This window comes from Macrobrachium nipponense, chromosome 4 (assembly GCF_015104395.2).
Source record: "Macrobrachium nipponense isolate FS-2020 chromosome 4, ASM1510439v2, whole genome shotgun sequence".
NCBI classification, from domain to species: domain Eukaryota; kingdom Metazoa; phylum Arthropoda; class Malacostraca; order Decapoda; family Palaemonidae; genus Macrobrachium; species Macrobrachium nipponense.
Window position 1 is genome coordinate 41,076,069 of NC_061100.1, and position 24,184 is coordinate 41,100,252.

The 24,184-nt window shown below is 39.8% G+C and overlaps 1 protein-coding gene across 6 annotated transcripts in view; it reads left to right on the top strand.

Moving 5' to 3' along the window:
* Positions 1–24,184, top strand: part of LOC135210887 (inactive histone-lysine N-methyltransferase 2E-like) — a 58,713-nt gene that overhangs the window by 12,899 nt on the left and 21,630 nt on the right. For 3 of the 6 annotated variants that reach the window (XM_064243817.1, XM_064243814.1, XM_064243815.1), the window contains exons 2-10: positions 2,100–2,257; positions 2,827–3,804; positions 4,411–4,563; positions 5,046–5,313; positions 6,403–6,663; positions 7,367–7,597; positions 8,513–8,739; positions 9,405–9,983; positions 10,192–10,383. In XM_064243817.1, the coding sequence (XP_064099887.1) occupies positions 2,151–2,257; positions 2,827–3,804; positions 4,411–4,563; positions 5,046–5,313; positions 6,403–6,663; positions 7,367–7,597; positions 8,513–8,739; positions 9,405–9,983; positions 10,192–10,383 (2,996 nt within the window). In that variant the 5' untranslated portion in view covers positions 2,100–2,150. The remainder of the gene's footprint in view (positions 1–2,099; positions 2,258–2,826; positions 3,805–4,410; positions 4,564–5,045; positions 5,314–6,402; positions 6,664–7,366; positions 7,598–8,512; positions 8,740–9,404; positions 9,984–10,191; positions 10,384–24,184) is intronic. The other 3 variants (XM_064243816.1, XM_064243818.1, XM_064243819.1) reach the window with 3 other exon arrangements.

Genomic DNA, 24,184 nt, shown 5'->3' on the forward strand with positions numbered 1-24,184 from the left:
ATATGTACACTGTCAGTTGCTGTAGATGTAAGTGAATGGCAACTCGGGTGGAGGTTCAGTAGCTGAAAAATCCAAGTGTCACCTAGCAACTTGGTGTCACACCTCAAACATACATTACCATCCTTGTGTAAGAGACATATAACAGTACAGACTGAATAGCTTTTTAAGTACATTATGCTATTTTGTTGTATTTGTTTAGCTACAGTATATGTAGTTATTTCTATTTGCAATTGTGCTGGTTTTGTTTAGCTACAGCACATATATGTAGTATATAGCAAATCTCTCTCTCTCTCTCTCTCTCTCTCTCTCTCTCTCTCTCTCTCTCTCTCTCTCTCTCTCTCTCTCTCTCTCTCTGTGCATGCGCATATAAAGCTTAGAGTACTGAATATGTTCATGGATAGACCCTTGACAATATAAGTACAAAGCAGATGAAAGTATGTTGACATCAGTATTCAGGAGCAAGCTAAACAAGACCTTAAATTGTAAGGCCTGCTTAGGGAGAAGGGGAAATGTGGGAACTGCCATAATACATGAATAATAATGTTCATCTCTAAAAATTGCCTCAGTGGCATGGTCGGTATGGTGTTGGCATAGCACCTCGGTGGCAATGAATTAGATTCTCGGTCGTTCCATTGAGGTGTGAGAGATGTATATTTCAGGTGATAAATGTTCACACGACGTGGTTTGGAAGTCACGTTAAGCCGATGGTCCCGTTGCTAAATAACTACTGGTTCTATGCAACATAAAAACACCATACAAACAATGTTCATTTTTATAGCCAGCAAAGATGGGTAGTTTTGAAACAAACACAGATTATACATAATTCAGAAATTTATGTAAAATTGTAGCAGGGGTCTTTGACTACTGTGATTGAAACATGCGGTACTGAAATTCAGTTACTGCATGTTTGTAAGTAAAAAAGTATATAGATTAACTACCAGTAATCCAGCATCATTAGGGATGCTGGACCACAGAGTGGGTAGGTTAGACTATACTTCATTGCCACTTGGCAGCAATGTGAAGGATGAAGTAGTTTGTTTGTTGGGTGAGCTCCATTTTTTCCTTTTACAGCTTACTGCTTACGGAACATCCAGTTGTTCTAAAGAAGTTTGGTATCCAGGAAAGTTCTGGAATTATAAAGGGAACTTCTGATATAGCAAGAACAAAGTTATTAAACTATGCTCTTTTATTGAGTAAATTGTACCTTGGTGTACCTGAAATAAAGGAAGCTCACATTTTATGAAATGTTGATAGTTATTTTATGGTTTTGTATCATTTCAATATCCACCTTCTGACATATGTGGCAACCTGTAGAGAGATGGTATCCTAGAATTTCAAATAACATAGTTGTTTAGTCTATATCCAGTTTGATACCTGCTGGTTAATTTTTATTTTTTCCAAGTCCATTGCAAAAATTTATAAGTCCTTCCTTTTTAATAGTACATATTGTGCTTGGTTTCCACTGGTTGCTAAGTACAAGCACAAGTGATCACTAATACGTACTTAGAGTACCTTAAAGGAAGACACAATGGTTAAATAACTGCTTGCAAAATGTCATTCACACTACATTAAAATCTGAATATTTAAATTATTAGCTTACATTATTGGAATGTAAGTACTAAAAAGTTCATTCTTTATTTACTTGGCTTATTGAATGCTGCATTCATTAATTACGTGGCATTTTGAAAGTGCTTAAATGCTTAAATTCTCTCTCTCTCTCTCTCTCTCTCTCTCTCTCTCTCTCTCTCTCTCTCTCTCTCTCTCTCTCTCTCTCTCTCTCATATACTACTGCACCAAAAACTAGCCATGTACTAAGTGTGACACCAAAATGAATGTAAGAACACTTGAAGGGCTTCTGAGTTGTGCGTTCACCATGGTCGAGGAAGGATGTGTGACACTAAACATGATTCATGGATGGATTTAAGTTTTTTCTTTTTTCTTTTTCTTTTTTTCTTGCTTTATAGCTTTTTGTGGGCACTATCAGTTTCATGCTCTGAACCACTTTTTAAATGGGAAATCATTTTTAAATGGGTTGCACTTTCTTATATAATTCTTGTGAATTAAAAATAAAATTTAAAGTAATGGTTATTTATTTTCAGTAACCATAATAAAGATGGCATGGGTTGAAAGTGAAGGAAGGTAGCGGCGGTATGTCGCTGGTGGTTCACAAGCTGGTGCTTAGTCCTGGTGGGGCCGCCACCAACACCCAAAACCCTACGCATCATGTTACCTTGGCTGCATACACACAACCTCCCAGGTATGTACTTAGTTGAAAGGTTATGGGCACTTACCTGCTTTGTGGGACAGGCTAGGTGTCCTCAAGTTCCATAACTATAAAAAATTGAAGTGTATAACTGGTAAAAGAGATTAATATTTCAGCACAAATCTTTCTACTTGGAGACAGTTGTTGGAAAATTAGAAAGGGAAGTTTGGTATTTTAAAATTTCTTCTTAGATGTTATTACAGTAATGCATTACAGATAAGTAAACCATAATGACAGTTTGCTTCAGATGCTGATCCATTGTGCTTAAGCAGTGAAGACTCCTGTCAAGTAGTGAACTTTCTAGAATGGAGGTCTCATTTTGATATTCAGTTTAAAAAAGCTAAATGTCACTGTAATGAATGTGGTTGTTTTGTTAATAATGTTTCCATTTTATCCATATAAACATAAGCTTGTGCAGTGTTGGAATTACGGGATTGGTAGTTATTGAAGGAAGAATGCACATTCTTTTTATTAGCATAAGCTTTGTCTATCTTTCATTCAGTATATTGAAAGCTCTTGAGCGTTCATTATTGTCTTTTATTTAGTTACTTTTCTGATTCCAGATCCAATGTGGGAGAGACAATGGTCCGATCCCTGGATGGCTCATCAAGTGTTTCTGTGAGCGCTCCTCCTCCATCATCATTTTACTCTTCATCTTCATCGTCAAAGCACAGCTCTTCATATAACTTACCATTTGTGCTTCAAGATCACAATTATGGTGCCCCTCCGCCCCCAACGCCACCACAATCCCCACCACCCCCACCTCTTCCTACTGCTTCGTCAGCATCCCAACACACTAATGGTTCATCTCGGCAAATATCTTCACTGCATCAGAGTAATCATCATTCTTCTAGTTCTAATTGCAGCATTAGCACTGGTAATGTTGCACAGCATAGCCATCAACAGATACATCACTCCCATACACCGCTGCATCATCATCATAATAACCAGCATCATCATCCAAGTCACCATCCACAACAGCAGCAGCAGCAGCGTCATCAACATCAAGAACAGATTCATCAACAAGAACATATACATCACCAGAAATCACACATTACTCACCAACAGAATGTTTCTAGCCTTGTAGTTCCTTCACCTCGAGTTGGAGTCGTCACTTCTGCTAATTCTCCCGTAGCTGCTGCTGCATCATCGACAAATGTATCTGGCTTGTGTGTTTCCCAACATCCTCTGAGTGTCATGCCACCACACAGACAGCAATTTATGCCCCATCCCAAAGGAAGCCTTTTTCCTTCACCTCACATACCACCACTACCCTTGGACTTACACCATTCTCCTTCATCTGCTGTTGCTTCTCATCCTTCACTGCCTCCTCCTCCACCAATCTCATCCACAATTGGACCAGAAACTGATGACGATTCACGATTGAGTGATCGTAGCTCCTCTGTTGGACCTTCAGGAGAAGAAACTGAAACTGCCCCAGAAGGAGAAGGAGATGAACAACCAGTGGATGACTCCATTACTCGTTGCATATGTGAATTTTCCCATGACGATGGATACATGATTCAGTGTGATAGGTGCTTGTAAGTAGATGATCATCTCAAGTTTAGATACTGTACTTTTGGTACTATTCATGCTATAGATAGTTAATTTATAAATGCTTAAATAGAACATAGTTTAGGTTACATGGTTTATGTAATCCAGTCTTCATTAGTACTTTGTTGTACTTTTAAAACATTTGTAAGGTTTTATGCATTTTCCCGTTTTAATCCACTTATGAGTCATTGCTACTTAATGTTATTTCATATATATGAATTTATATGAATTATGTGTAATAAGGATGAGAAAAAGAGAGAGAGCAAAGTGTAGTGAATGCTCTAAAACCATGATTGTGATTTAGATAGTTTTGTATTGAATTAGTTCCATCTTAAGTGAAACCATGACTGTTTAAAATCATTGATTTCATTTTAGCTGTAGAAAATACTTTGAGAAAGACAGGTGCTCATCATAAGAAATGAAATAGAGAAAAGAAGCTAGCAAGTGTAAAATAAAATACTATGAATCATTTCTGCATAAGAAAAATGGTCAGATTGCAGTGTTGGTTTTCAAGTTACACTTCTAAGCATTTTGCACATGTTGAGGAAATTTTAGATGTCGGAGAATTAATTTTTATGATTTCTTCTTGGCAGTGTGTGGCAGCATGTAGATTGTATGGAAATAGATCGTGACAATATTCCAGATGAGTACTTGTGTGAGGCATGTGAGCCTAGACATGTTGACAGATTTAGAGCTCGGGCTCTACAGATTCGGAGGCGGCAAGAAATTAAAGCTCACCTTGCCAGGTAAGAATTTGCTTGAAACACTTTATATTTTAGTTAGATTGTCATTGTTTAAGAGTGAAGTTTATACTAGAGTAAGTTTAATGTGCCTAATGCCAGTGGTATGATGATAAATTTGAATTGTCCAGCCGAGTTATAATGTGAATATAAAAAAATGGAAAAAATACTTTTAGCTCTTGTGTATAACTTTAGCTATTGTTGATCTTAATATTCCTATAGCTACTAGCAAAAGTTCATGAATTTATATGCAAGAATGAAGTAGGAATTTTCAAACTATAGAACTATACTGTATGAAGGATACTTGAATTTATATAAATAGTGGCATTTTCATGTAGTTGATGTTGGAGATTTTTTGCATTTGAACTAATGTAGTTTGGAAATTCCTTTTAACAAAGTCTTTGTTGTAGTTATGCCTAATTTTAAGTTACTAATAAATAGACCTGTCCTTTTTTACAAATATGTAATCAATTGATGCCTTATTTTAGCAGTCGCACGTCGGCTCTTTCCAGATTGTCCTCCTCTGATTCAGATGACAACCTCCCTATGTCTAATAAGAATCGAGGATCAGGAGGGAAGACAACTGAGCGCAAAGTTGTCAAGAAGAAAAAGGCAAAGCAGATCAAAGATGTTAAGAGTAATAAAAAAGGATCTCTGTGCCAAGTTAAAAAAGGAAGTGTCAACAGTTCTTGCAATAACAATAATGTTCCAGAAACGGATGAGAGAGAGCGCAGAATTCTGGTTAAGACTCGAAGAGTGAGTATCTTAAGAGTACTGTGTATCAAATTGGGGAGTAAGGGAATTGAGAAAACATTGTTTAATTTTATTATGTAATAAATGCAGCCTGGTGAGTGTGTATTCTCAGAAGCTATAAGTGGAATTGACAAAATCATCTTGAAACAATTGCAAAGATTTGATACAGTATTCTATACAGGCAGTCCCCCGTTAACAGCAGCAGTTCTATTCCCAGCTTATTTACAATAACTGAAAGTCGTCTTTAACCAGAACATTACAATAATTATGGTAACTGATGGCGTTTATGATACCGTAAGCGCCAATAAAAAGTCTAATGGCGCGGTTAACCGGTTATTGACTGTGATAAATCACTTACTGACGTTGAAAGTCGGGTTAGCAACCTCACTAGCCTTGTGCCGTAACACTGAATGTTGTTAACTGATGCTGCGTGTAAGCCGGTACTGCCTGTATAGCTCTGGTCATTATGAAACTTGGATTTTTAAAATTGCAACAAACTCTATACTAAAACAGTGATAATTCATAGGAAAACCAGACTGAAAGTCAAACGTCTTGGAGAGAGAAATAGTTTCGAGTTATGAGATAAGAAAAAAAAAAAGTTCAGTAGAGTTCATCTTTTAAGAATGCAGAATGTAAGGCTTAAAGAGTTTTATTACAGTGCATCAGGTAAAATATTGGCCTCAAACTACCAGTTATTTTTGCTCTTATTAATCAGAAACAATAAGATGATTCATTGGTTTGGTAGAAATCACTATTACCGTAAATTTAGAAAAACTATTTTTAAACATGGTACCTATTGAATAATTTTTAGACATTATACAATACCTTTCAAAGTGTTTTATGTACCCCTGTTAATTGTCTTTGGAAATCTTATGAGTCCTTCCTCATGACAGTTCAAGTGTAGAAGTTTTAACCTTGGCTATTAGTTTAATTGTATGTGTTTATACATTAAGGGAAATAATGTGCAATTTAGGGTTAGATTTTATTTTGCGATAAAAGGACAAATAGAAATTTTCCACGGACAGAGTCATTTTGTTTTTACCAAAATAGATATTGGAAGGTCTTTAATTTTTATATTATTTGTTTTTCCAGAGAAAAAGCAGTAGTATGAGTGGCTGTGAAGGTGTTAGTGATGATTCTGTTGGTCCAGTAGAGCGGTTAAGAGCATGGGTAGAAGATTATGAGAAAGCAGTTACAAATCATTACTCTCCAGAACTCAGGGCTAGAGTTCATGCTGCACGTATCAATGGTGTCTCGCCTGACCTAAGAGCCTCTACACAGGGTGCACTTCTTGGCCATCGATGTAGAGTGGTGGCAAATCCAAGTACGCTGTTGGATATCTTTGATAGCAAGGTAAGATGTCAAGAATTGTAGGTTTGTTTGTTTGTTTATGAATTTTTTGGTGGTGAATTCTATGTACTCTCCAGTATCCAGCCATTTTATGTCAAGCAGCAAGACTGGTAATAAGACAGTATTATAGGATATTGCAATCAGCACTGTGAGAGGTTTTTTGTTGAATTGTTACCCATTGTAGATTTTACTTCAAGTGAGTCCTCTTCATTTTCCGTCACTTGTGAAACCATCTGCTTTAAACTGTCAAGTTTAGGTGTCATAGTTTCCTGAGCTCTCATATAGGTCTTTGTATAGTCATGCCTTTTCAGAAGCTCCATTTTCTTGTTATCAACAGCAAGAGTTGTACAGACCTTATGCATGCATCATGTTCTGAGAATTGGTTACTCTTGTTCGACCCATGGATATTTGATGAATAGCTCAGGCTGTAGGGTAACACTAACTGTTAAATATTTTCATTTGTCCAAAATATGACCAAGGAATGTTAAGTTTTGAAAACTAAGAAATTTTGTAAGATTCTCCAGTTATGGTTAACCCAGTTATAACATTTGAACTATAATTAAAGACAAATCCTTTGATGTCACTTTACTCATCCAGGATGGACCTCCTATGTACAAATTCCTGATACTATAGCTTTTAGTGTATAGTGTTGATTTAAACCCATTTCCATCACTTGCTAAGGTTCAATTTCTTTTTTTTCCTCCAGATTCTTGTGGCAGCTACAAGGTTAACAGTTAATACAGCAATAGCAGAGTACCAAGGTAAATATCTGTTAGCTTCACAGTGGAATGCTCAACAATCAGCTGGTGGGCAAGTCTATTTCCCATACGTTCTTCAGTACCACATGCCCAAGGAAGGTCTCAGTGTATGTGTTGATGCCAGAACGTATGGCAACGATGCAAGATTTACGCGAAGGTCATGTAAACCCAATGCAGAGGTATGTTTTTTTGTATATACTGTATGCTACTCATCCCTCATTTGTATATGATATTAACCCCTACTAGACAGACTTCATTATATGAGGAGCTATAACAGATTTTAAGTGAACACTGGGCTAACTCATATGAGTATTGATATTAAGCGCCATATGGGTTTGGATGAATTTAGTCGGTAAGACTTGATGATTTATTTGCTCAAATATGCAACCAGGAATTGCTGTTGGTTTTAGTCCTTATCTTTTATGATAGTATGTCAGCTATAATTGTAAGTTTGCAAAGAAATAATAGAAAAAACATTTAAACCTCTCATAAAGGTACTGCGTCACCCCATCTGTAAATCTTGTAAATATTTTAAATAGATATTCTCAGAATTTGTTACTGATTTTAGTTCTCATCTGTTATGGTATTGTGTAAGCTGTAATTATGATTTTACAAAATAATTTGAAATTATTAGAAAGATATGTATATACTTCGTAAAATTAGCATATTTTTACAATTGTCTTGGAAAAGAGGCCCACACAGCATTGTAAATATTCACTTTCAACTTCCTGTGGAATGTACAGGAGAATTTTTAGAATGTTCTTTTCATACACCGTGTGCATTTGTTTATCTTCCTCTTTCCATTTGATGAAGTAAACTAAAAGCCTTTTTATGGAAAATTTTGCATGTTGAAACATTTCAAGACCACTAGTTTTGTAGTTAGTCTGGTTTCATGTGCAGATGACCATAATTTTTTTTTTTCCTTCAGTTGAATGACATCAATGTAAATTCAGAGAGTCAAGTCAGTTGATCTGCTCTGTTAGATTGGTTTTCTGTAGAATTTTAGGACATTAAATGGCTTTCTTAGAATTGCAGGAAAAGTTCTTTTGGCATTTAATTAAAAAATGTACAACTAGGGATATTTTTGGTTGCAGATACGACATGTTGTAGAAAGAGGATCTTTGCATCTCTACCTGGTAGCAACAAGAGACATAGAGGAGGGAGAAGAAGTAATGATAGCACTGGAGACTGCAAATTCCACTGTAGACTTGGTTTGTTGTTATCCAGGAGAACATGATTGCCTTCAGTCTCAACCGTTAAAAACAGACCATAACCCTCCTTGTCATCAAACCTTATCAAAGAAGAATGGGGTTTTCACAATGTAAGTGTTAAGGATAATTATTTTTAAACTGAGAACTTTGTTTTAATGCAGCCATTTGAATGGAAAAGGGTAATATGTGTAAAAAGTGCTTGCATTTAATACCAAGGATAGTAGTGGGAAAGGGTGGTCTGAGTGTACAGTTGGTAAATAATGAGGTTAATGTGTTTGGAAAATTATTTTCTTTTGAGTGTTGGTTTATTGTTTCTGTTGATGCATCATGGAAGCAGTGTAGTACTTTTTATTTTTTATAGAATATTTTCAAGCACTTTCCCCAGCTTTTGTTTGATTTTTCTTTTTATTTACAATTAACCATTTTTTATCCTCTGCTAGTAGATGTTAGATGAAGGGAAATTTGTCAAATTAGACTTATAGGTAAAGCCCGGCAGTTTTTATATAGATAATACCTTGCAGTTTAATTCCTGCTCATATCTGTATGCAGTAAAACTTTCAGCAGTAACCAGGGATTATTGAACTGTCAGGTTTATGCTGCTTAGTCCAGAAGATGAACATGCTTTGTCTTTCCTGTGTGGTCCAGTGTTTTAGAAGTACAATGGCTACATCATTCATTACAGTAATTTATTCTCCCTCATACCCACTTTTATTGTTAACAAAATTGCTTTTACTTTTGTGCCAGTGTAAGTAATCTTGTAATTTTTCTGTTGCAGCAGTAGCAGTAGTAAGAAGACTGTGAGAAAGCTCAACATGCAGCCACAACTGCGAATGAGCAAGAGGACGACCTCTACCGATAGTCGGAGTTCTGATGTGGTACCTGTTAATCCTCCCAGTCAGGGTAGTAACACTGCCACCCCCATTACTCCTGTGAAACAGAGACGTACGTCTGGGTGTGGAAAGTCACCCGTCAAGTCGCCCTCTAGTTCTTCTACCTCCAGTTCACCAGAAGATGCTTGTAAAGAGGGCAGTCATAGTCATAGTACTCCTCCAGCAACTGTCTGTACCTTAAGCCCAGATACTCCCAAAGCAGTTGACAAACAGCAACAACAAAAAATGACTCGTGAAGAGCGTAAGATTGCAGCTTATATGAAAGCGTTTGAGAGAATGGAAAAGGCTGCACAGCGTAGACAAGAAATGGAAAAAAAGAAAGAGGAAGATAAAGGCAAAGATTCCAAAGACAAAGATAAAAAGAGAACAGTTGTTGAGGGAGATGATGATGAATGGGAAAAAACCAGCAGTGCTGATGAGAGCATTAGAAACACCCCAAATACTGATCGGAGCCGACGTAAAGGGTAAGAACCAGAAATTTTCCTTTCTATTGGTTTGGTTGTCCAAAAGTTGTATTAATAACATGTATCTCAGGTGGAGTCTATTGCGAGGAATAAAAAGCCTTTGTACTTGTAATATTAATAGGGTTACCATGTTGATATATTTGTTTTACTTATTATTCATGAACATATAAGTAAAGAAAATTTCATTATCATTATTTTTTTTTAACAGGAAAAAAGGAAGAGGGAAAGGAAGCCCTCAGAAGAGAAACAGCCGCATAGAATCCACAGCATCTGACTTCACGGGAGATGAAAGTAGTTGTGCATCAGGTGGCTTAATGTCTCCAGTAAGTGGAACAATTGAGGGGATTGCACTCAACTTTAACTCACCACCCCAGGGAGGATCTACGAATATGGGCTTTAGGTATGTAACTCATGAAAAGGTGACAGTGTTTGTTATATTTTGGGGCTTATAAGACACCGTATATACTCTCGTATCATGTGACTTTTGTAGACCTAATCTTGAAGCTAAATTTAAGAGGGTCGCATCATACAAGTGATATGAAATTAGCATATGTAATATTCACATATTAGTATCATATTATTATAATAAAAACAACAAATATGCATCTTCATGGATCTTTTAAAAAGTTATGCTTTACTTCATTGTATCCAATACTAGTGTTGTATGTATTTTCATATTACTATTGTATTATAAAATGCAAACATAGCAATCGTTTTGGTTGGGAAATCAGCTTTGGGCTATTACGAGGTAAGTTTATTTTGCTGTATTAAACTCAAATCAGGGCGATTTTCTTGCTTCTAGTTAGCGTAAATGAATCTCTAGATACTCTGTTGGTATGGGACGAGGTTATTTTATGTTATTCAAAGTGTTTTCAAGTTGAAATGTGACATGAACACGTATTGCTGTATTGTTGTGAACAAAATTTAGTTATTTTTGTTGTTAGTAGATTGCGTTTGGGCCATATTTATTGAGTAAAAAAAAAAAAAAAAAAAAAAAAAAAAAGAATCGCCGTCAAATTTTATCTATGATTAAGTTTGATGGTATATTATACCAAAGTTTACAGGAGTTTCATCCAAGTTGCCAATGCACGATAATAGTTGTTAGCAGATGGAACATTCTTTTCTCAGCTTCAGCTACAACTTACAGCTTAAATATAGCAGTTTATTTCCTTGCTGATCTCTTCTCCATAGCAAATAAGGTATAGTAATGTAAAAATATATCAGTCTTATTCTACTTAACGTCATTTGTAACTTAATTTTTTTTTACTGTCTTAAATGCAAGCAAAACCACTTGTTATGTGATTCGGTTTTTGGTGCTGGGAGGCAGTTGTTGACATCAGTTAGAGGTTTGTCGGTGCTTACAGCATCATAAATGTCATTTATTGCCATAATTACTGTGATGTTATCGGTGTTTGGCCAGGAAAGGAACCCCTGCCATTTACCAGGACTGCCTGTAATACTGGTATTGTTTGTCTGATAAATATGATCTTTATTGTTCTGTGTTGATTATATTTACTGGCAGTTCAATATAATAAAATGTAACAGGGCTTTGAGGAGAAATAACAATAAAAAATGTGGATATTTAAACAAACATATTTTGCCCACAATGAAGGCTTAATAAGCTGTGGTTAATCACCATTATTTTCATTATTATTATTAATAGGTGTTAGTTTTTCCAGACCTCTGAGTCTCAAGTAGACTCTTCTCGGGCTGGTTCTCAGGGATCCATTATTTTCATGTTACCGTGAATTCTGATAACGTCAACTTGCCCCTGTAATGTTTGTTTGCAAGTGATCACAGTGATGGCATGTAGTGCTTTAGCAGGAGTAGTTGGCAGTGTCAACAATTTAGGTTTATTTTGATTGTGATTGATAATTTAGTGTTGCTGGTTGATAGTGGTTAGTGTTTTTTTAACAATATACAGTGCTGGTGTTGGTGGTCAGTGCTGATATATTGAAGTGCTAATACAGGGGGTCCTCGAGTTAGCGCGTTGATCCGTTCTTACGATGCATCGTAACACGAATTTCAGCGTAAGTCGGAACATTGAAAAATACCACATGATTTAATGTAAATACCTATCAATAACAACGAGAGAACAATTCCTTACCTTTATTAGTTTGATTGGCTTGCACACTGGAGAGGAAGCTGCGGTGCTGGAGAGACTGGGGGAGGTTAGTGAAGAGAAAAAGAACCTCCAGAAGTTGCTGGAGATGCTGAGGCAGATGATTCTTGAGGTGAGGCAGAGACTGGGATACGCCGTTGATTTTGGTCTTCCAACCAAAGCACCAATAACCTTTCCATTTCAATTATTAGACCACTACGCTGCTTAGTTATCACTGTCGCTTTCATAGGAGCAGATCCTTTCACATGTTCAACGATGCGCTCTTTAGTTTGATAATGGTAGCAACGGTCGAACGGCTAAGGCCAAGCGAGGCGGCCAATGTTTGTTGGCGTTTCTCCCTTCTCGGATCGCTTTATAATGTCCACTTTAATTTCCATGGTGATGGCCCTTTCTTTTCTTCGATGCACTACCATCAGAAGAGTCCGCCTTGCGCTTGGGAGCCATAACAAAGAGCAAAAAGTTACAAAAACGATACAACACGAGGGAGAGAGAGGCAGTGTAAACAACCAAAATGGCGTATGGACGAGGACTGAGCGTAGCGAAGCGACGCCGTCCTCTCCCCCACAAAGCGTATTCTTCCGCCGTGCGCCTGGAACTAGTTCGCGTTTGTTTACGTTGCTTACGACGCTAAACCGCGTAAGACGGAACGACGCAAAATATTATTTTTTATATTTTTATGGGGGCGCGTTCGTAACCACGAAACATCGTAAGTCGAGACCATCGTAACCCGCGGACTTGACTGTACTGTAATGTGTACACGGTGGCTTGCCAAAGGGCATCAGTCCAAATTTTCATGACTCTTGCACTTGCGGACTTTGTAACCAGCACATAAGTGGTTAGTAGTGCTAAATACTGGTTAAGGGGGCTTCGTATAGCAATGGAGAATGCGTATTCAGCCTGGAAAGGTGAAGGAAATGGTGATATTTAGGGAATAGAAAGTAATACTGATACACCTAAATTCAAGAAATGTGAGTAGAAAGCAGGAATGGATTTATTTGGCGATCAGAAGACTCCACAACTGCACTAGGCAAACTATTCCATATTTTAGTTGTAGCCAAAATAAAACTCCTAGCAAGCTGAGTAGTATTAAATTTGATGCTAGATAACAGCTCTTTGCATCGGCAGCCTGCCAAGTTTTGTGAGCCATAACAGCCACTTTAGTTAAAAACAGGTGCCAAGCATGTTAGTAGTTGTACAAACAAATAACTCATTCCAAGTCTATGCCACAAGTGAATATTAAATATGTTGAATAATAAACTTGACAGATGATACAACTATCCAAGTGTTGTAGCTAAGAGCTAGCCCTGGAAGACCACACTGGAGAACAGTACTCCAAAAAGGGAAGAAGAAGCAAGTGTTTAGGACTGATGAACATATGCAGTATTTCGAGTTGAGAAGAGCTAAGGTTCGTGGCCTAAAGCCTATTCCACTTGTGAATGTGTGCTAGATCTCCATTCAGCCACAGAACTAAGGCAATGAAAGAAACAGCAGGTAGAAGAGTAGCATTATTGGCATATAATAAATAGCAAAGATCCAAGAATACCATGTTTAGGAACGCCTAAAATGACTTTACTAAAGTTACTGTACTGGCTGTCAACAAAGACCTTTTGGGTTCTGCTTGTTAAATGTTCTTTTAAAATATTAATAAAAGATCCACAAATTCCCAATCAGCTTGTGGATGAGTACAGTAGTACCTCGAGATACGAAATTAATCCGTTCCGAGGCGCCTTTCGTATCATGAGGTTTTCGTATCTTGGACCACATTTTACATGTAAAATGGCTAATCCGTTACAAGCCCTCCAAAAACACCCCAGTAAATTTCATAATAAAGGTAAATTGACCTATAAATAATGAAATACTACAACAATTTGGACCATTCAATACGTAACTTAATAATAAAAATGCAAAACCTGTAAATAAAGTGTATATTAGTGTACAAGGAATATTATTAGTGTAACGTAAAATGTGGAAGATTACCTTTCGAGTGAGGCTATCTCCGAAAGTGGCGGCAGAGGAGGAGGAGGACAAACGTCAGATACGTACACTTAACTTTACGAAAAACATAAAAAAATGTCAGAAAAACAAACTAAACTTTACAAAACACATTAACAAAACTGTAACACTTAACTTTACAAAAAACTTAAAATAAAATTTATTTTGTCTTTTTTTTGATTTTTACATTTCTTTTTACTTTTTTATACTTTACGTAATTTCAATTTCTTCACCACCGAATGGATGCCAGTCCATTTACGGAATTTTTCGAACCACCCATGAGAAGCCTTGAACTCTGGGGTTGCCGTTGATGTCCCCTCTCCGCCGTTGTCTTCGGCTTGGGCAATCAAATCGCTGAAAATAGCGCTGGCCTTCTGGCAGATTGCTGTCTCGGTTATCGTATCGCCATTGATTTCTTTGTCCTCGATCCATACAAGAAGCAGCCTTTCCATTTCATTATGCACATGGCTCCTCTTGTTGGGCAAAATAGTCACGCCCTTGGAAGGTGTAGCTACTTTGATGGCTTCCTTCTGCTTAAGGATGGTGCCTATCGTCGATGGATTTCGGCTGTATTCCTTAGCGATCACACTCGACCGCAAGCCAGCTTCATACTTTTTTATTATCTCCATTTTTGTCTCCATAGAAAGCATTCTCTTCTTTCTGTGAACTTCAGCAACTTTCTTGGGACCCATGACTATATGTACTGTACGTAATTAAGTTACGTATGTAGTACGTATACTAATTAGGTTCTCACAACACGATAAAGTAGCACCACGAAATCACTAACGAATTTACGATACTAAACGAAATCGTTGGACGGAACGAATGCCGCATGCGTACGATAAAGCTTTGGGTGCGAAGTGGCCGAGCGAAGGCGAGCCACCATGTAAGATGCATGATGGGAGGGATGCTGTCCAATAGGAGAGAAGGATCTCATGGCTTGGCTAGCATCAGGAACCAATGGGAGAGCAGGAGGATGGTGGCGAGTCTACTAGAACTAAGATGGCGGCGCGAGTTTCAAAATTGTTATCGGGCGAATCTCGGACTTTCAGAAACCTTTCGTATCTTGAAAACTTTTTGTATGTAGAGCAGTAAAATTTTTCGTGTCAGCTTTCGTATCTCGAGTTTTTCGTAAGTTGAGCCTTTCGTATCTCGAGGTACCACTGTACTTTATGATTCACACAGTTGAAATCTGCACTGTAAACTGACCAAGCATACTGCACCATTATTAAGACTGCTCTGCAATACAGTAGATTGGTAAATACGCTTGTTCAGAGAACAGCTTCTGAAAAATCTGAGGTAAAACAGGGTTAATTGAAATTGGCCTGATTGCAGAGATGAGGATGGACTTTATCCCATAGGTAGTGCAGCAGTATTGCCCATCCTCCAAACAAGAAAACTTGTATGTCCAACAAACCCTCACAGCAAGAAGTGATGTGATCTTAGGAGTAGTGAAATCGGCAGTCTTATTTTAATACTGGAAAGATCCTGTAGGGTCTATTGCCGCCTTAGCTGTCATGCCCTAGAAACAAATTTGTGACTTTGAATTCTGAATGCCATTGTACACACCTTAGGCCTTGAGAAGCATGACCAATGCAATACCAATTACTTCCCTCACTGTCTGCTTACAAAGACTTGTGCCACAATTTCTGTCTCCTGTTTAAGACCGTATACAACAGTTTCATCAGCTCCTATAAGGGGAGGTATGCTAGAATCAACACCAGAGATTGATGACAAAAATTGGATCGCCACTTCTGGTCATCACCACTGAAGAGCAAGATCTTCAACCCTCAATATAAACTCTCAGTGCTCTCATAGACAACCTGAGCTTGACTACTTAGCTTATAAAATTACACAACAACAAAAGTCCTTTGAGTGTTCCTCCGTGTAAAATAAGTCTTGTCTTGCATGATAGGCAAGCTTACAAGGAGTATTAAACCATGCTTAATCTTGAAGAGGAAACTTGAGGATTTTAAAAGAAGTTTAACTTTGAGAGTAGTGCTGATATGATCTTTTGAAAACTAAGTATTATTTGGACTTTATAAATATCACTCCAACTGATTTCCAAGAAATCATGGTGAATAACATCTCAATTGGACTAAGATATACCTATCGGGAAAAAACTAATTTTCAAACATCTAACTCACCTGGTAGTTATATATATAGCTTACGTCCCTGACGTCACGGCAGAATTTCAAAACTCGCGGCAATCGCCGATTGGGTAGTCAGGTGCACCACCTGTGCGCCCTCTACCAGGTACGTAGCACCATACCAACTATTCCTCAGATCTTCCCTGCCGCCGCTACGGTGACATCGTTGGAACTTCGCTCGTTATAGCCCGTGTCTTTTGCAGTATTATTTGGTGAAGTACACTTTGGCTTTGGCTTTCGCTTGATTGGATTTTGATTTCGTTTCGATATTGTTGGTTTGACCTTTGCTTGTTTTTTGATCTCTCTTTTTGATTTCTCATCATGTCTGATTCTGCTTCAAGTTTGAGAATGTGTGTGAAAGGTTGCAAGACTAGACTTGCTAAATCCTCTTTAGATCCTCATTCTATTTGTAGTAAATGCAGAGGAAAAGTTTGTGAGATAGGTGATAGATGTGATGAATGTGTGGGCTTGCCTGAGACTGAATGGATTGAATATTACCGCTATGTGCGTAAATTAGAGAAGGATAGGATAAGGAGAGCGAAGAAGACCTTGTCTCGCTCCTCCATAGACAGTCAAGGAATAGATAGTTCTCTATCCCTCGATAATCCTATTGATCCTCCTCCTGTTGTATCATTACCAAATCCAGTTTCAGAAACAGGTAAAAGTCCATCATTACAGGACATGATGACGGCCATTCAAGCCCTTGGTCAACGGGTAGAATCCCTGGCACAAGACAGGGATAAATTATGGTCTAATATGAGAGATATTAAAGTGAATAGTGAAATTAGTGCAAGTGCAGTGGAGGGTGCGGCCGCTCGGACTTGTCGTGCTCCTAGTCCTAGACCTCTTCCAAGCTCACCAACCCCTGTGAGAAGGAAAGTCGACCGACGAAGGGAGGCGAGAGGTTTTAGCTCCCGAGCGGTCGTCCCCTCGAGCGTACCTGTAGACGATCCCCAGGACGCTCACCCTCGCTATAGGAAAGGCGAGGTTAAAGTGTTTTCTTCGTCTTCTGACGACGCAGTACCCAGACGGGGCTGGCGTCAGACTTCCTAAATCCCAGACCCATTAAAAGGAAATCCCAGGACGCCGAGCGTCTTGATACTGGACGCCAGGACGATATACGTCAAGAGCGTCCAGGATGTAGTCATTGGAGCAGCCCCGAGCGCTTCCCTTCAGGTTCCGATATTTGCTCTCCTACCAAATTAAGACGTAAGACGTCGCACAAGCGACCATCGTCTTTGGTAGGAGGCAAGGAAATATTGGAAAGGGGGAAACCTTCGGTGCAAACTGCAACTCCGGATCGTTTCTCTTTCGATTCCGATGCTTGCTCTCCTGCCAAATCAAGACGCATGATGTCGCACAAGCGGCCGTCGTCTTTGGCAGGAAGTAAGGAAGGATCGGACGAAGGGAGACTTTCGGTGCGTGCTACAACTCCTGTTCGCTTCCGTTTCGTCTCCGATGTTTGCTCTCCTACCAATATAAGACGTAAGATACCGCACAGGCGGCCGTCGTCTTTGGTAGGAGTAAAGGAAGCATCGGACGATTGGATGCCTTCAGTGCATGCTCCTGCTCCTTCCTTCGGATTGGCGTTCTTCAGGCCTTTCATCTCAAGACGAACAGAATGAAGAGAGAGAGATTGACTTTGCAACTTCTCTAGTCTGTTCCCAGCAGCAAGAAGCTCCACAGTTTTCCGTACTGCAAGATTTTAAGCAGAAACTCTCCTCTCTTATGCAGTCATATCAACCTGCTACTCTTACTGTTAAACGCCAGGACGAAAAACAGGACGAAAAACGTCTTGAAACAAGACGCCAGGATGAAAAACATCTTGAAGCAAGACAGCAGGACGATAAGCGTCTTGAAGCAAGACGCCAGGACGAAAGAAGTCTTGAAGGAAGACACCAGACGAAAAACGTCTGGAAAGCAAGACGCCAGGACGAAAAAAAAACGTCTTGAAGCAAGACGCCAGGACGAAAAAACGTCTTGAAGCAAGACGCAAGGACGAAAAACGTCTTGAAGCAAGACGCCAGGACGAAAAACGTCTTGAAGCAAGACGCCAGGACGAAAATCGTCATGAGACAGGACGCCAGGACACCAGGCATCAAGGTACTGGACGACAATAGTCCAGGCATCAAGAAACTGGACAGCAGGATGCACGAACGCAACATGACATCGCTACATCAGTTGTGTCTCAATCAGAAGAAAGGAATGAAGACATCCCCCATTCTCCTTTTGATCAGATGCAAGTCGTTTCCGAGGAAGAATATCAAACAGATCTACAACCTTCAGCAGATCTTAAAAGGCTTATGAAAGTTTTTGCGGAACTTTTTCCAGAAAGTTTTGTGCCAGCTGCCCCTCGTTCTCCACCTTCAGAGTTCACTTTAGGGAAGGCTTCTAAAGAATCCGACTTTACGAAGATGGTATTATCGCGCTCTTCGAAAAGAGCCTTGAAATTAATGAAGGAATGGATGGACTCTAAGAAAGACCAGGGAAAAACAGCTTTCTCATTTCCTCCGGCCAGATTAGCTTCCATATCCAGCATCTGGTACGACACTGGAGAAGTCCTAGGTTTGGGAGTTTTCCAGCTTCTTCCCATGGGGACTTCTCTAGTCTTGTGGACTCTTCTCGTCGGACGGCCATGGGGAAGACGAAAGTGTTTTGGTCTTCCTCTGAAATGGACCACCTCCTCAAAGGGATTTTTAGAGCCTTCGAAGTCTTTAACTTCCTAGACTGGACTCTGGGTTCGTTGGGAAAGAAAATTTGAAAACTTGAAGTCTACCAAAACGGAAGAACTCGTTCACCTTATGTCATGCATTGACAAAGCGCTTCGAGACGGGTCGAACGAGCTAGCAGCCCTTTTCTCAGCTGGAATCTTGAAGAAAAGGGCCCAATTTTGTTCTTTTCTTTCGAGTAGAGTAACGCTCACTCAGAGAGCGGACTGCTTTCGCTCCCCTTTCGACTCATCTTTTTCCGCATAGTTTGGTAAAAGAAGTATCCTCAGCTCTGACTCAAAAAGCGACACAAGATCTGATGACTAAAGCAGCAAGGAGAGTTGTTCCGTCAAGTTTTGCAGGACAAAAAATTAAAGAAACCACTCCTCTACCACGTAGTTCTCGGCCCTTTCGAGGTAGATCCCTCAGGAGAGGGAATGCAAGACCTATTACAAAAACTCCAAGAAAAGAGGCTTCAGAGGAGGAAGTAATAAAGTCTGACAAAGTTCTTCTTCAGACAGTGGTAGGAGCCAGACTCAAAATTTCTGGCAAACATGGGAGAAAAAGGGAGCAGATCCTTGGTCTATTCAGCTTCTCAAAGAAGGATACAAGATCCCTTTCTGGAAAAAAACCCCCCTTAGCAGAAAGACCGATCGATCTGTCAGCCAAGTACAGAGAGGAGTCCAAGACTCTAGCGATACAACAAGAGGTTTCTATGCTAATTCAGAAGGAAGCAATAGAAAGAGTTCAGAACCTGGAATCTCGGGGTTTTACAATCGATTATTCCTGGTCCCCAAGAACTCGGGCGGATGGAGACCGATTTTGGACGTGAGTTCCCTGAATTTTTTCGTGAAGAAAACAAAATTCACTATGGAGACAACGAAATCAGTTCTTGCTGCAGTCAGACGAGACGACTGGATGGTTTCGTTGGATCTCCAGGATGCTTATTTTCACGTCCCGATCCACCCAAACTCCAGAAAGTACCTAAGATTTGTTTACAAGACAGAAACATTTCAATTCCGAGCTCTTTGTTTCGGTCTAAATACCGCACCTCAAATTTTCACAAAACTTATGAGCAACGTAGCAGCAATGCTACACAAGAAACGCATCAGAGCCTCATTGTATGCTGGGATCGATTGGCTCCTCAGAGCCAATGCCTACGCACCGACTGTCTGGAGAATCTTCAGAAAACAATTCGATTATCAGAAGACCTAGGCCTTCTGATAAACCACCAGAAATCCCAACTGATCCCATCCCAGGAAATCTTGTACTTGGGGATGAGGATTCAGAGTCAGGTTTTTCGGGCTTTTCCGTCCACATTGAGAACGGAACAAGCTTTAGAGAAAATAAGAAACTTCCTAAAGAAACAGAAGTGCTCTGCGAGGGAAGGATGAGTCTGCTGGGACCTTTTTCCTCGCTAGAACAGTTTGTCTCCTTGGGAAGACTGAACCTACGCCCTCTGCAGTTTCATCTAAATCAGCATTGGGACAAGAAGAAGACACTAGAGTCAATGTGTATTCCCGTTTCGAACGACATGAAACACTATCTACAGTGGTGGAACGATCCCGTCAAGCTCCAGGAAGGCCTCTCCCTAGAGCAGAGGAACCCAGACCTAGTGTTGTTTTCCGACGCCTCGGACTCGGGCTGGGGAGCAACACTGGGGAAGTTAGAAGTCTCGGGCTTCTGGAACAAGGAGCAAGTAAAGTTCCACATCAATCTGAAAGAATTGACTGCAGTTTTCCTAGCTCTCAAGGAATTAGAGAGCGTAGTCCGGAACAAAGTGGTACAGGTCAACTCCGACAACACAACGGCGTTGGCCTACATCAGCAAACAAGGCGGGACTCACTCAGTCTCTCTGTACAGAGCAGCAAGAGAACTGCTCCTCTGGACAAAAGGAAAAAACGTGATTCTGGTGGTAACACGCTTCATTCAGGGAGAAAAGAATGTGAGAGCAGACATCCTGAGCAGAAAAACATCAAGTCTTGACAACAGAATGGACTCTCCATCAGGAAGTTTGCAAGAGTCTATGGCGAATCTGGGGGCGCCCTTGCATAGATCTCTTTGCAACAGCGCAGACAAGACGGATGGAGACTTACTGTTCTCCAGTCCCAGACCCCGAAGCAATCCACATAGATGCGTTCCTTCTGAATTGGACACATCTAGACGTGTACGCCTTTCCCCCATTCAAAGTGGTACACACGAGTGTTACAAAGTTTGTGGGCTCACGAAGGAACCAGGATGACTCTAGTGGCACCCTTCTGGCCGACAAGAGAATGGTTCACAGAGGTACTGGAATGGATGGTGGACACCCAAGAAGCCTTCCGTTAAGAGTAGATCTACTCAAACAGCCCCATTTGGAAAGGTATCACCAAAACCTCCAAGCTCTTCAGCTAACTGCCTTCAGACTATCGAAAAACTCACAAGAGCTAGAGGATTTTCGAGGGAGGCAGCGAGTGCAATGCAAGAGCAAGGAGGTCTTCAACCATTAAGGTATACCAATCGAAGTGGGAGACTTTTAGAGGATGGTGCAGGGACAACTCTATTTCCTCTTCCAGTACCTCTGTGACCTCAGATAGCAGATTTTCTGCTATACCTCAAGAAGAGGACGTAACTTTTCTGCTTCTACTATCAAGGGTTATAGGAGCATGCTAGCAGCTGTCTTCAGGCATAGAAACCTTAATCTATCTGATAATAAGGATCTACAAGATCTTCTTAGATCCTTCGAGACAACTAAGAAAGAATACAAATCCTCACATTTGGAATTTGGATGTAGTCCTCAAGTTTCTCATGAGTGACAGGTTCGAACCCTTACAGGAAACATCCCTTAAGGACCTCACCATGAAAACTCTCTTCCTGATTAGCCTAGCAACAGCAAAGAGGGTCAGCGAAATCCATGCCTTCAGCAAAACTGTAGGTTTCAGACAGGGCAAAGCCATCTGCTCGCTACAGTTGGGATTCCTAGCCAAAAACGAACGCCCCTCTCAACCCTGGCCCAAGTCATTCGAAATTCCGAACCTCTCGGATCTCACGGGTGAGGAAGTAGAGAGAGTTCTTTGTCCGGTAAGGTCTCTGAGGCATTACTTGGAGAGAACGAAGACAATTACGTGGCACTTCAGAAGGGCTTTGGTGTTCGGTCAAGAAACCCTCTCTGCAAATGTCGAAGAATGCGCTATCCTTTTTTTATAAGGCAATTAATTAGGGAAGCGCATTCAGCATGTACTGAAGCAGATATGAAGCTACTTAAAGTTAAGACTCACGAGGTTAGAGCTGTAGCAACCTCGGTAGCATTTAAAAAACAAAATAGATCTCTTCAGAATATCCTGGAACGCAAACATTTCTGGAGGAGCAAGTCAGTTTTTGCGTCGCACTATCTTACGCAAGTGCAAACTTTGTATGAAGCTGCTCACACTGGGTCCGTTTGTAGCAGCTCTTTCAGAGTGGGAAAAAGGGTCTACCCCTTAAAACCCATAATCCAATACTCTTTTTCTTCTCTTGGAACTATTGAAAAGTTATGGTTGTTTGTGGAGACTGGATGCAGTCTTCCACAATCATTGATCTTTAGTCAGGTGATCAACTTGTTCCTTAGTAGTGCCCGGAACAAGAGTATTGTAGGGAGTCTAGTCACATAGAGGTTTGACCGGTTGACAGTCTCCAAGAGGTCTTCAGCCCCCTGGGTGGATCGCTGGACCTCATAAGGAAAGCAGACACAATGAGACAGGATATCATTAAAGTCAGCTTCCTTAACAGGTACGAACCCGTAAGTTTGTTTTTATTAACACTTATGTCAATTCCAACGATGATAGCTGTTTCTGACCCTCCACCAAAGGTGTTAATCAGCTATATATATAACTACCAGGTGAGTTAGATGTTTGAAAATGTTATTTTCATGATAAAATAAATTTTTGAACATACTCACCTGGTAGTTATATATAATTAAATTCCCACCCTCCTCCCCTCTAGAAACTATGGGCATGGAAGATCTGAGGAATAGTTGGTATGGTGCTACGTACCTGGTAGAGGGCGCACAGGTGGTGCACCTGACTACCCAATCGGCGATTGCCGCGAGTTTTGAAATTCTGCCGTGACGTCAGGGACGTAAGCTATATATATAACTACCAGGTGAGTATGTTCAAAAATTTATTTTATCATGAAAATAACATATTAAGGACAACCTGATTTATCTCCACATTTGTGAATACATATTGAAGACAATTGCCAGATTGGTGTGTGGGTTCATATGTTAACTACTCGGAACCATGAATACTGGATTATAATTCTTTGAATTGGCCACACTTCTATGCTATGTTTATTTGAAACCTGCCTGATTCAATCGTAGATTGTGTAACTATGCTTACAAATATTAAGCTTTGGAGCAGGTTGTCAAAAGAAGTTTAGTCTTCAGCATTTTCACTATCCGATTGTTATATTTTAAGTTGTACAGTCACAGGAAAAAACAATCTTTGAACGCAACCCAGTTTCATGATTCTCTCTCTCTCTCTCTCTCTCTCTCTCTCTCTCTCTCTCTCTTTTGAAGGGCAATCTGTTTCTCCTTAATCAATCTTGCATCTGGCAATGTGTTCCATTGGTTTTTGCAATTTCCACCATGAGCGATATGTTTCCTCATTCAGTCGCATGTCAGGCAAGGTCATTGGTCTAGGGTTGATAGCTTCTTCACAGCTGGATAGGCAGTGTTGGGTAATAGTCAGAGGAGGCAAATGTCAGTGTCTATGCTCTTAGCCCTTATAATTTTTGTATGCTGATAACAATGATAAATCTAGCCTTGATGGTGATTGTTGGTGCTGCTATAACCCTGTTGCACTACCCCAAACCCTTCAATGTTGCCAGTCCAACTAAATGAAGAGAATTCCTGCCCTGATACCTATATATGGGAAAATGATCCCACCTGAAACATTCATTCTTATCCTTATGCCCATTTGGTGTGCCATTGTTAATTTTCATCTCCCCAATCCTAACCAAAAGCAATGGAATAGAGACTTTGGTGATTTCTTGAGTATTTGGTAGTCAGCAGAAAAGTTGTTGGTCTTATGATTATTTACTTCTTTATAATGAAGAACACTTTGTAATGATAGAACAGGCAAAGTGAAACCTCCAAATGAAAGTACAATCTTGATGATATCCAATAACCCAAAGATTCCAATCCAAGAAATTTGTGCTGATGGTCACTGTCATTTCCTCATGGACTTGCATTTAATGTTGCAACCAAGTATA